Genomic DNA, 12,473 nt, shown 5'->3' on the forward strand with positions numbered 1-12,473 from the left:
CGCGGGTTGGGTCATCGCAGTAGATCTGCAAGTCGTTGAACACCAGGCGCTTCCACATCCGCTGGAGAGTGGAGGGGTCGGTAAACATAGGCTGCCCGGTGGACTTGTTCATTGTCAGCAGCTGCACGCCACCAAGCACGGCACCGAGCACCGTCTCTGTCGGCTCATCCTCGTATCGGATGTGAACCGTCTCTACCTTCACAATAATGTTATTCACCACGAGTTCACCGAGTCGAGAAATGAAGCCTCCACCTTCCTTCAGCGCGGAGGTGCCACCGCCAGAGGTGGCCAGTCCAGCGGACTCTTGATTCTCCGCATCGTCACGCTGGCGCTTGCGCTCGGCCTCAAAGGCGTCAAGTTCCTTTGCCTTCGCCTCAGCCACAGCTGCCCACTTTTCCGCTTTCACGTTGCGCTCGTGTCTGCCGCGGCTGCTGCTGCCCGACGCTGTCGCAGCACCACCTGCATTCCCACTACCAGGATGCACACCCTTTAGAGTCAACAAAAGCTCTCCCACCTCCAGCACAACGGGTTCGGAGCGGAGGTGCTTGATGGGGATCGACAGTGAAACATTCTTGCAGATGCCACGATACGTCTTTATGGGTAGCAAAGGCTTCTTCGCTTTTGACTTTGGCGACGCGAAGGCTTTGCTGCCACCGGCAGTGGCACTGCTGCCCTCGTCACTGTCGTCGCCTGCGGCACTCAGCAGCGCATCCAGCGCCTCTGGGCGTAAAATGAGATCGTTCAACGCCACCTTCCCACCCCATATGTTCACCTTTAATTGATCCTCGTTGATGTTTTCAACATATTTCGATAAGTACGGCACCAACAGCGCCGCGAGGTACTTCTCAAGCATGACGGTGAGACAACAACTACAAGGCGTGAATCAGGCAGTGGGCTGGGGGGTGGGCAGGGCAGGGCAGGGCAGGGCAGGGCAGAGCAGGATGCAATGACACAGCCCCCTTGCGCGGAAAAAAAAAAATCGAGGAGAAAGAGAGACAAAGGCCTCAGGATGAAGACAGCCAGGAAAGACTCCAAACGCACGTGCAAAAGAAACACTAGAAGAAAAAAAAAATTTTAAGGCGGCGGTAGCACACGGCTGGAGCGAGAAATGTTTGTCCAACCAATACGTTTGTTACCTGAAGTGTGCGTATCGATGTGGATGTCCACTGTGTGTGGGTGTGCGTGCGTACGTATTGGGCTCAGGTTCCGCAGGAGGGGGGAGGGAGGGAGGGGGGGAGGGGGAGAGCAGGCACACTAACAGAAGCGGAAGAGAAATGGTGGGGAGGGGAGGGGGGGGGTAGTAACGCTGAAGGCTCGAATTATCGCCAAGTAAAACAACTGTACAAACTTGAATGAGAAGTACAAAACGAGAAGAGAGAAGCAGGACCTGGGGAAACAGAGAGATGAAAACAGAATATATATTTATGTAGGAGATTACCGCACTATAAACCGTCGCACAACAGTCAACACCGGCATGTCCAGCTCGTGGTGGCAGCGTGTGTGCGTGTGCACGGGCGCGAGGGGGGGGGGAACGAGAGGAAGAGGGAGAATTGATCAAGACGCCAACATAAAAAGTGGGCGCTGCTCTCCCGCTATTAAAATGATACGCCCCTCCAACTAGTCGGGTCAGAGGAAGAAGGAAGGAAGGCGAAGGCGAAGGCGAAGGGGGGGAGCCAACACAGAAAGCACACGCACTAGGGGAATTCGCAGCCCAGAAAATGAGCTCAAGTTGAGAATCTCCGGGGCCTTCGCTTTCTCCTCTTCCCCTCTGTTTCGACTTTCCCTCCCTAATGAGGGACGGGAGGGGGAGGGGGGGGGGTTGCACCTACGGGTCCAAGCACTTCAATGGGGCACACCAAAAGTCTCCTCTGCCTTCTCTCTCCGTGGGTTAAGGTAGGGAGGAGAAAGGGGGGAGATAGAACAGCAAAGGTGTTGGGGCGAACGGGCCTATAAAAAAAAAACGGAACGGAGAAGAAAGCAATATTTGGGCGAGAGATAAAAAAGAAATGAATCCCTTCGGCAGTGCAAGAACGAGAATCGTTGGTGTAATGGTTGTATAGTGAGGGGAGAACAAGAGGGGATGAGGTAAGGGGAGTGAGGTGCCAGTGAATCATTGAAAAACGAAGCGGGTCCACTGACACACACACACACACACAAGATTGGATGTGGGTGTGTGTGCGCGCTGACACGATCACACGCGCAGGAGCCACAGTGACTGAGCGAAAGGCAGACAGTCAAAAAAAAGGCCGCAATGTGTACACCTGGGGGGGCCATGGGCCAGGGATGCGAGAGAGCGCCTCAAGGGCTCAAATAGACGGGAAGTTGCAGCACAGCTTTCCAGCCTCTTTGCAGTGCCCCCCACCCACCCCGCTCTACGAAAAACAAAAGGCAACTCTGTTTCACTGCGTGAGTCTTCGGGGGGCGTTGTAGACACGGCATGGGCATCTCTCACCTCCCTTTTTTTATTTTTCTCCCCCACTCTGGTGTGTACGAGTGGACAAATGCTGATATATATGTGTATATATATATATATGTATATATATGTATATGTGTATACGTGTGGATGTGTGATTAAAAAAAAGATACGCCAAACCATAACTAGCAGAAGGGCCGCCTCTGAGAACAGAGCGTAAAGATCTGAGCCTTTAGGGAGGGAGAGGAGGGGGGGGGTACTTGGCCCTCCTCCGCCCCCCCCCCTCCCGCTTGTGTCTGTGGTTTTCATAAGTCACCGTCCTCCGCCGCCTCTGCAGAATGATACCGCTTCTGCTGCTGCTGGTGCTGCTTCTGTGGTTGATAATGAAGGTGACCTGCCCCATCTGCGTTCACGTCATCACCACCACCACCGCTGTCAGTCAGCAACCCCCAGTCCGTCAGCTGCTCGTGCACAGCAGTCATGAGCGACATCGGTGAAGCTCCAGGCGGTATATCCTGGCCAAGCTCCCAGATCATTATCCCAGACAAGTTGACAGCGCGTGCCAGTTCCATCTTGCGCTTCACATCGTCATAGCTCGTGAAGCTATACCCGGCGTACTCACTCAAGGCGCGCAGCTCCGCCCCTCCCTCGACCCATGTTGGGTGCTTCTCCTTCGCCCATTGTCGAATGGAGAGCCAGAGTTGCTCGTACGTCTGGGGCGGCAGTTGCCTGTCCACTCGATGACGGCCATAGAAAGGAATCCCAAGGGTGAGCATACAGCGGTGGTTCTGCTCGGCGCGGGGGCGCCGGTGCGTCTGCCCACGGCGCCTGTCATACGAAGCCTCCCTAAAAGGCCCAATCATCTCCTCTCTGAGCACCGAGGCAGCGTACTCAACCGAACTGTGTGGCTCAGTCCCGACAACGTGGTCGTACGCCATCCAGTGTACATAATCCAGCGACTGAAGCACACCAGTGGACTGCAGCACAGTTGAGATGGACGAATGAGGATGAAGGGCCATAGACAAGAGGGTGCGCCCTACTCGAGTATGGTGGCGCCGCTCGACAATGGGTGCAGCTGCGCCTTCGCCTCCGGTGGCGTCCATATAACCCAAGGCAGATCGGAGGTCTTGCAGGAAGCGGCCGAAATTCAGCCACTCCGTCATCGTCTGCGGATACTCCCAGTTGAAGTCGATGCCGTCCAGGCTTCGCGCCAGCAGCACCGCCTTCGTTTCTTCAATGAACGCTTGCCGCTTCACTGCGTCCCCGACGAGGTCCGCAAACCCGGAACTGCGACCGCCACCACCAATGCAGAGCATCAGCTTGGTGCCGTGCAGGTCTGCCAATCGGCGAATGCGGGCCCACTCGCCACCAGACGGCAAACGGTCATCTACATGAGTGAGGCGCAAGGTCACTGGATCCACCTCCGCGCTGAAGAAAATGAGATGCGTGAGCCCTGATTTGAAGAAAGCCTCGTAGTTGAACGAGTGCTGGCGGTACTCGGGCAAGTACCCGAAGACACTAAAGAGGGGCAACTGAGAAACCGTCGTCGTTGGGGTGTTGTGTCCGGTGCTGGCAGTGGCATCACCCGCGGTCGCAGTCGTGCCCAGCGGAGCGCCCAAGCAGCTGGAGTGAAGTACCGCTGCGAGACACACCAACAGCACAATTGAGCTCCTATGCAGCATCGCTCCGAGGGGCGACACAAACGGGGCCACACCGAAGGGAGTTGGGGAGAAGAGGGCTAAAGGGCTAGAATGGAAGACACAACTGGGCGAGAGGCACAGGCGTGCTGGTGTGTGCGTGTGACCTCCTGGAACGAGGATGAAGGGGGAGGGGGGCATAGATGTGGGTTGCAGGAAGGGGGGAAGAGGGGAAGAGGGGAAGGGCGCCAGTCATGTGTCGAGCTTGAGGACGACGTGAGCGAGGACACCCCGCAATCGGAGGGAGGTGACAATCTCCAGAGGGGATCAAAGAGAAAAAGGCTCCAGCAACACCCACGCAGGACTCCAACCAAAACAAAAACAGACGACAGTCCCACAGCGCTGCATAGTTTCCCGACATCTACCTGAGCGCAAGAGGGTGTGCGGGGGGGGGGGGGGGGGGGGGAGAGAGGAGTGGTAGAAGTGACGGCGCAAGAGACAGCTCGTCTACTCAGCCTGGTGCACGCACGCAGACTTAATGCCTACACATGCTTGCGCAGCCGTGACACCTCCGGCCTTTATCAATAATTTCTGCTTTTTTAATATATATATATAAACATATATATGTGTGTGTGTGCTATGTGTATGCCCGCGTCTGCGGAGGGTGGCGGGTGGGGTGGGAGGGAGGGAGGGAGCGAGGCATCCCTCCCCCCAAATAACAAGGAAAAAAGTCACACGTGGGCCCACACTACTACTGTTACCACCACCACCACCACCACCCCGCAAAAGCAGCAGTATACGTTTCGATATTGGACGAGTGATAATTAGGAACAAAATAGAATAGCAGCAAGGAGTCACAGGTATGAGATGCGGGAGACGTATGTCTAGCTGATTGCAGGCATCGCTTCCTCAGCCGCCGCCCCGCCCCGCCTCGCCACCTCTCTTGTCTTCTGCCCCCATGCACCCCAGCCTGTGTTAATCAGCTGCCCCCCCCCCCCCTCCCCAACTTCACAGGTCCCCTCTACACAGACCTGGGTTGTCATGACCACTATAATGACGATACGTAGCTCAACCCGATGGAGGCCCACATCACCACGGATACGGTGCAGAGAATATACTGGAAAAAAAGCATCTTTGCCCAGGGATAGGTCATGAACTGATAAGCGTTGAACAGCAGAGTCGTGTTGATCGCAGTCGGAGTAGCCAACTCGACCATGAGCACCATGATGAGCGTCTTGTCCAGCGAGCCCTGACCACCGAAAAGAAACGGCATGGTGTGGATGAGAAACATAAGAAGAAGAAAGCTGAAGATCGGCGAGATAAGCATACGGAACACGATGATGCCCCAGATAAACACAGGCTGGGTGCCTTGCAGAGACAGGATGCGCCGCACACTGAATAGGAATGACTTTCTACCCGTCTTGCCGCTGTCGATCCTTTCGTCGTCGTCGTCAATGTTATTGTGCTCGGCCATCGGTACAATAGAGGAAGCCCTGGCGCCACGGGGCATCATCATCGACGCAGGGAGGCGCCCATCGTGTATCAGCGTCTGGGGGGAAAAAGACTTGTGTAAGCCAAATTCAATATTGGCATGCTCCGCATCATACCATCTCGCGTACGCAGAACCCTCGCCCAACAGCTGCCAGTCCTTGGGGTGCAGTGGGTACACTGTATTTTGCTCGGCGTGGCGAAGGCGCCGCGCGGTCGCCCCGGCCGCCGACCCAGCTGCGTCAGTCGACGAATCGACAAGGTTCGCGCCAAGCAGCATCAGCGACGATGGAATCGAGCCCTCGCCAATCAGCGTGATGGCGTCCATCACCATCTCCAGCGGCCCACCCTGAAACAGCCCACGCAAGGGTGGGACGATGCCAATGAATATGCCCACCACTACAGAGAGGAAGGGTGGGCTTGTCATGAGCTTCTTGGTGAGCCCCAAGAGAGCGCTACCGAGCTGCCGCGCCTTCTCCGACACAGTCCTCTTCCCGAGTGCCTTCATCTCACTCTCGTACCTGACGCGGATTAAGCCCGTGGAGACCCAGTCAGGTGGCAGTTGAACTGCTGTCGCCATCGCGTACACACGCTCGGCAGTTGCGGTGGGGAGCATGGAAACGGGTGAACCGGACAGCTTGAGCTTACCGCCAGATGCAGAATCCCTGCCGCATGCGCCGACGAAGCTTCTGTCTGTCCGCGTCAAGGAGTTACCGAGCGATCGACCGGGATTCTCGAGGCGTGTGTGGGAGTCCACAGGGTGGCTCGCCTTATCATTGAGGGCACCAGCGGCGGTCTCGTCACCGACCCCTAGTGTACTGGTGCCCTTGTCCCTGTAAATAGTTCGGCCAGCCGACGGCGCTGAGGAGGCGGGAGGGGACCTGGTGAGTGTGTTGACCCCCTTTCGAGATTCGCCTGAGCTCTGCGCCTCGCCCTCGGGGTTGTCCATCTCGCTCCACTCTGCATCCTCATCGCCCCCCACCACCTCACTGATGGGAAGGGAAAACGTCTGCGTCATGGCATCACATCGGCCCATCATCTCCTTGTGCTTGATCAGAATCTCGCGCAATAGCCGCTGCTTTCTAGCAGCCCTCTGCCCCGCCTTCACAAATGCCGGGCACGCAGACCACAAGTAGAGCATGTAGCTCATTGCAAACACAAAAATGTAAGCAGCGCAGTGAGCCGCGTCTATGAATGAAACGGAGCTCGCTATGTTCAGCAGGACAGACAAGGGCAGCGTGACGCCGTTCTGTGCAGAGCAGCCGACCCATGTGGCGTAGGCGTACCCCGCGTACTCCTCCTGGATCTCATCTGGCACCTCCAACGCGTTTACGACTTCGCTCCCATCGACGCCGACATCTCGAAAGTGTTCGCTCAGGACCATGGATACGTACGGGACGCTCCTCGTGGTACAAGACTTCTTCGTGGGCGCCGTCCTCGGCGCCCCGTCCGCGTGAGCGCCCCCTGCTGCCACCTTGTCATAGCATACTTCGAGCCGCAGGTCCTTGCATAGCTCCTTGGGAACACCCGAGTGCTTCGACTTTAGCCTGAAGAAGAGAGACGCCAACACAATACCCCACAAGAGGCCACATGCAATCAAGATGATCGAAAAAAAAATGAGAGCACTGCACCCAATAAGCATATCGAGATCAACCGATTTCGCTGTGTTCGACAAAGTGAGGCATGGGAGGAGCAGCGTAGAGATCAGCACACCGAAGTTCCGCAGCGTGGTGCCGCTGTGGGGGATCGACTTCGATGTAAGCGCCCCGATCAAGACCGCCACAATCACCTTGCCGACAGCGATGAATGTCACACCGAGCATATTCATATTTGTGTGTGTGTGTGTGTGTGTGTGTGTGTGTGTGTGTATTTCCGTGCAAGAACGAGACAGTCCGTTCGCGCTTTGACGTTTGACAAAGGGGGGAGAGAGATGGAGCCCTTATCCGTTTTTTCCCCTCCTCCTCCTCCTCGCGGTCCACGGCTGCCAATAACACGCGCGATGGTTTGCTGGTGTGTGCACAACACAACAACAGAGTTGCATCAATGTATTAAAAGGAAATGTAAGCGGAGTAGAGCGTCAGGGAAGAGGGAGGGAGGATGGATGAATAAAATGAGCTAGTAGTAGTAGTAGAGAGCGAGCGATATGAAATATATATATATATATTAATCAAAGTGGGTGAACCACTGCGTGTCCTACCTCAAGACGAGCTCGGGACACCCGAGGTGGCGGTGGCGGTGGCGGAAGGAAGGAAGGAGTGGCGGAGAGCTGGTGCACAGCTTCGGCACGCATCCGTACCTGCGCAAAGGACAGGAAAACCCCCGCGCCTGCGTTTGTGTAATACGCACCAAAATGGTGTGGTGGACACTCCCCTCTCCCCCACTCACCCATTTGTCAAAGAGACAAGAAGGGATGATGGGTGTGGGTGAGGGTGAGGGTGTGGGTGTGGATGAGAAACACCGCTCAGGTCATTTGCAGCAAAGGACGCGCTACTATTTCGATAAAGGCATGTCACTACAAGCGGTAAACACATAAGACAATACCTTGGGCACAAATGTGTGTGTGTGTGTGGGTGGGTGGGTGGGTGGGTGGGTAGGTGGGTGGGTGGGTGTGTTACACAGCATGGCAACCCACGAATGATAGCAGGTGCATCCCAGACACAGCCACATACGCACGAAGACCCCTTCACTTGACATCGAGATTGCCGCGTTGACTCGGCGACAGCGCTGTCTCCGTTAAGCGGCGCAACCACGCACTCCACCCTTGGCTACGACTCTTGCGCCGCTTCGCCTCCTCCATCTTCTGATGTCTTGCTGCCAGAACCGCTGGGTGGCCAGCAGGCAGGTACGCCTCCATCCCATACGTCTGTTCGGGGTTAAGCACGCTAAAGTTGGTCGCGCTCACCTCACGCGTTATATCAAACTGCACGCGGTCGGCACCGTAATGGCGAATGTGCTCTCGCAGGACATCCTGAAACTCCTCCACCTTGCCGATGCTGCCAATGTTCGCCTTGCCGCGCATTGCGGTATCTTGGAATGTCATGAGGATCGAGCACGGTGACGTCACACAGTGCACCAGCACCACCGGCCGCCCTGTAAACGCCATACGCCAATTCTGCACCATGTTGTAGACGAACCCAGCATCCTTGTTTGGAAGAGTGACCGCGACACAGCCGTTGTTGCTCATAATCCTGCGTAGATTACTGATGAACTCCAGGCGCCCGAACTGCGTGCTCAGCCGCCCTGCACCGTCTATGGCATCAATCAGCACGAGCCCGTACGGTTTGGTGCCCGTGTCTGTCGTGTTGCCGCAGGGTGTCATGATAGCCTGCTGCCGCACGAAATCGACGGGGTCGTCGATGTGCACCGTGAGGTTGCTCGACTCCTGAAACCCCAAAAAACGCTTGCACAGCCGCACCAGCGTGCCGTCCCTTTCCACCACGTGCACGTTGAAGTTTGGGTAGCAGGTGCTCAGCCACCGTGGCATCTCGCCCGAATGCATGCCAAGCACCAACGTCTCGACGGGAACCTCTTTCACAAATGAAAAACGCCGCGGCAAGATCGTCTGGGCGGCGTCGCGTAGGATGTGCACCGGTCCAAGGGTCAGCATGAGCTTGCGCGCATACTCCTCCTCGAGATGACCGGGGTAAGGAATACAGTTGTTTTGGGTTGTGATACCTTTGCACTTGATCATGCCGTGTATGACCTCCTCACCTTGGCCCGGCATAAACTGAAGGTAGTCCGTGGTTGGCGGTACCCTCTCTGCTTCCGCCGTAGCCAGGGTAGATGCAGTGACCGATGGGGCAGTGGAAGCAGCCGCAGTCGTTGAAGTCAACTCGAGTGAGTTCACCGTAGACTTTCGACCTAGGCCCTTGTTGGGACTCGGCTGCTTCGACACAGTTGGTGAGGAGCCTTGACACCCTGTCGCAGAAGCCGCAACTGAACTGCCCTGTGTGGGAACATAGTGCACACTGCGGTAGTAAACGTCGTCGCGAAGCGACGGGGAGAACTCGGAGAGCTCGAGGCACACAACGTCCACCTCTCCAGACGGATTCGACGCAGACCGCAGCCCGTTCAACTCACTCACCTCACTGAAGATCAGCTGTGGGCGGCGCATCGACTCTTCCTGTCCCTCACTCGCCGACTGCGGCAAGAACAAGTTGCTTGCAACGCCATCGATATCTGCCGCACGGCCGCCGGGCTCGGGTGGGTTGGAAATCCCCCAGAAAACGTTGTGTGACGCCTCGAAGGGGACGCGCTGAACGAGGCGGCGCTGCGCCAGCTGCTCCTGACGTGGCCGGACATACAACTCCGTCACCCGCCATGCCAGGTACGAGAAGACTACACCGGAGACCAGTAAAACGTACGGGGAGGCGACGCCCCTATCCAACTGCTCAAAGATGAACTTGGAGACGCGATTGACATATGGCCGCCTCGCACGCTGTCCTACGAGAAACTGATTTGACGGTGGTGGCATGTACAAGCAACCGAATCGTGTGCGTCTGTGTGCGTGTGTATTTATACGTGTGCGCGTTGCATGATCCGCTCTCTTTTCCCCCGCTGCGGTAAATAAAAAAAAACCAAAAGCGAGCATAGAAAGAGAGAGAAAGGAAGGAGAAAGGGAATGGGTGGGGTGGAGTGGGGTGGAGCGGAGCGAACGCCAAGACGTATGCGCAATCGCGACATCCCCTGAGAGCCGACAAACACATACACACTTACACACACACACACACACCACACACAGAGAGGAGCAGTCGGGCCCCTTTGCGGTTTACACACCAGGGACAGGGACAGGGACACCCATGTTCACCCGCAACACCTGTGTGTCGGTAACGAGAGGAGGGGATGTCGAATCAAAACGTTTCTCCAAGAAACGACGAGGGTGTTGCTTGAGTTGGTGTTTGTGAGCAGCTCTTCAAAGGGGGGTGGGGATTCAGTGGAGCTCTTCCGTATGTAGCAGTGTTCGCGTACGGCGGCCGTGAACGAGATAATGCAAGCAAGGTTTGTGACAACACGGAGAGGATGGTGCGTTCCGTCTATGAGAACAAGCATCTGAGATGCAAGCGTGGTACACCCCAAGTCCTCACACATGCGTACACCCTCATACACAACGGAAAACATGCAGCTGCGTGGAAGAAAACCGAGGCTCCCCTAACCCCACCCCCCACCCCAGAACACACACACACACACACACTAGCCCCAGCCGCGACAGACGGGAATAGAGCGTCTCTCTCCAACGCATCGGGGCACACCCCACACTCTTTTGCACAGATGCACTCCTGCAACGAGCCTAGATGAGCCCAGCGCGAGACGCCTTGCCGTGTTTTTTTTTTACATCCTCCCTATGCGCCTCGTTGAGGCGCACTCCTCTGTTTCTGTGGGCGCGTGTGTCAGTGATCTGACCTGGATCCAGGCGGGGCAAGACGCGAAGCGCTTGAGAAGACCTTGGCGCCCCCTTCTCTGTTCCGATTCGGGCCCCTGCGCACCTCGCGCAGAAGCAGTGCGTGAACGGCGCGGCATAGTAACTGGATCACCTCCGGGTGCTCAATGCCAAATGACAACCACTCTCCGTACGCGATGCAGCCATCGCGATCCTTGTCCGCTTCTCGCAAGAGGTCGTCCCAGGTCCAATGCAGCTGTGCGTTGAGCTCTGCACCAACGTTCATCACCGACGGCCGAGAATGTGTGCTACGTACACTCATGGAAGAATGGCCCCGGTGAGGGGGAGCAACGTCAGCGGCAGGCGTGGAAGCGAGACAGGAAGAGAGCGCATGAAAGTCCCTCAAGAGGATGTACGCTCGTTCCCCTGCGCCATCCTCCCCCGGGTCAAGGTGAACCAAAACGTCGAACAAAAAGGCCAGGCGATCGCCGAGATGAGCATAGTCGTTGCCGCCGCCTCCCTCGCCGCTGAGCAGCAACGCAGACCACCCAGGATGCAAATGTGATGGCAAGTTATATCGACGGTCGCGGTTGAGCGATACGGTCGAATGCCGCCGTGGTCGCGAATCTTTGCGTCTTCGCTCGTTCACGAAGCTACTGTGCCCCTCACAAGTAGGCGCGGATGCAAATCGCACGAGGCCAGAGACGACCTGTCGAGGAGGATGGGTGGTGGTGGTGGTGGTGAAGGCAACGAGAGGAGAAGGCTTGGTATGGCGGCCCCATACCTCCGAGTATTGCTCTCGGTGAGCAGCACGACCACGAGCACTCTCGGCGCAGCCCCAGACAAGGCGCTCCTGTGGCTCTGGGAGGGCGCCTGGGTGATGGGGGCCATCCCTGCTCTGCTGAGCCCCAGTCCCTAGAAGGAGATTCACGTGAAGCTGGCAGCTCGGCGGCGCAGCCTCGTTCATATGTGCCCCCCCTCGTACTGGAAATTCAGAGGATGGGGAGGGGAGGGGGGAGATCAAGCCCATTTTCGTGGACGTATCCCCCTGCTTGGACGGCATAGACCAGAAGCACCACACCTGCGCCCCCGACGTGAGCTGAGAAGCGCTGTACAGCTCTTCCCATTGATGAGTGGCTCTGTTCAGGCAGGACAGCGAATTCACGACATACTCAGTCATCAACTCTGTGGTATGCGGGTGGGTATCATCGAGAGCTCTGGGGGACGCCGTTGTGCTGATGAGGTTTTCTCCCTCACCCTGCGTTGCTGCGGCCTGTAGCGGGCATCCATGTTGACAATACTTGCGCCTTCGCAATGGCAGAATCGCCTCCGCAACGGTGCACAGTTGCTGCAGAGACGGGCGGCATGGAAACGTCACCTCGATGTTGCGCTTGGCGCCGTCCACGTCTCCAGCGATGCGCACAATGAACATGACACAAAATGTCAGCGGCGTCAAATATATATATATAGGTGGTCTTTCTTGTGCACGTGAGCACGCGGGCGCCTGAGACCTAAGGTATGGTGAGACGAGGGGGGGGGCACGCTTCGCAGAGCATAA

General features: G+C 56.8%; 3 protein-coding genes across 3 annotated transcripts; all 3 read right to left on the reverse strand.

Moving 5' to 3' along the window:
* Positions 1 to 2,718: 2,718 nt before the first annotated feature.
* Positions 2,719 to 4,095, reverse strand: JKF63_05287 (uncharacterized protein; the record flags this gene model as incomplete). Its single annotated transcript, XM_067901254.1, has 1 exon — positions 2,719 to 4,095. One exon carries the CDS (start codon positions 4,093 to 4,095, stop codon positions 2,719 to 2,721), a length of 1,377 nt encoding a protein of 458 aa, XP_067758256.1.
* Positions 4,096 to 5,098: 1,003 nt separating this feature from the next.
* On the reverse strand, positions 5,099 to 7,366 carry JKF63_05288 (uncharacterized protein; the record flags this gene model as incomplete). Its single annotated transcript, XM_067901255.1, has 1 exon — positions 5,099 to 7,366. One exon carries the CDS (start codon positions 7,364 to 7,366, stop codon positions 5,099 to 5,101), a length of 2,268 nt encoding a protein of 755 aa, XP_067758257.1.
* Positions 7,367 to 8,221: 855 nt separating this feature from the next.
* JKF63_05289 (uncharacterized protein) lies at positions 8,222 to 10,012 on the reverse strand (the record flags this gene model as incomplete). The annotated part of the gene is made up of 1 exon (XM_067901256.1): positions 8,222 to 10,012. One exon carries the CDS (start codon positions 10,010 to 10,012, stop codon positions 8,222 to 8,224), a length of 1,791 nt encoding a protein of 596 aa, XP_067758258.1.
* Positions 10,013 to 12,473: the final 2,461 nt, after the last annotated feature.

Source organism: Porcisia hertigi, chromosome 16 (assembly GCF_017918235.1).
Source record: "Porcisia hertigi strain C119 chromosome 16, whole genome shotgun sequence".
NCBI lineage: Eukaryota > Euglenozoa > Kinetoplastea > Trypanosomatida > Trypanosomatidae > Porcisia > Porcisia hertigi.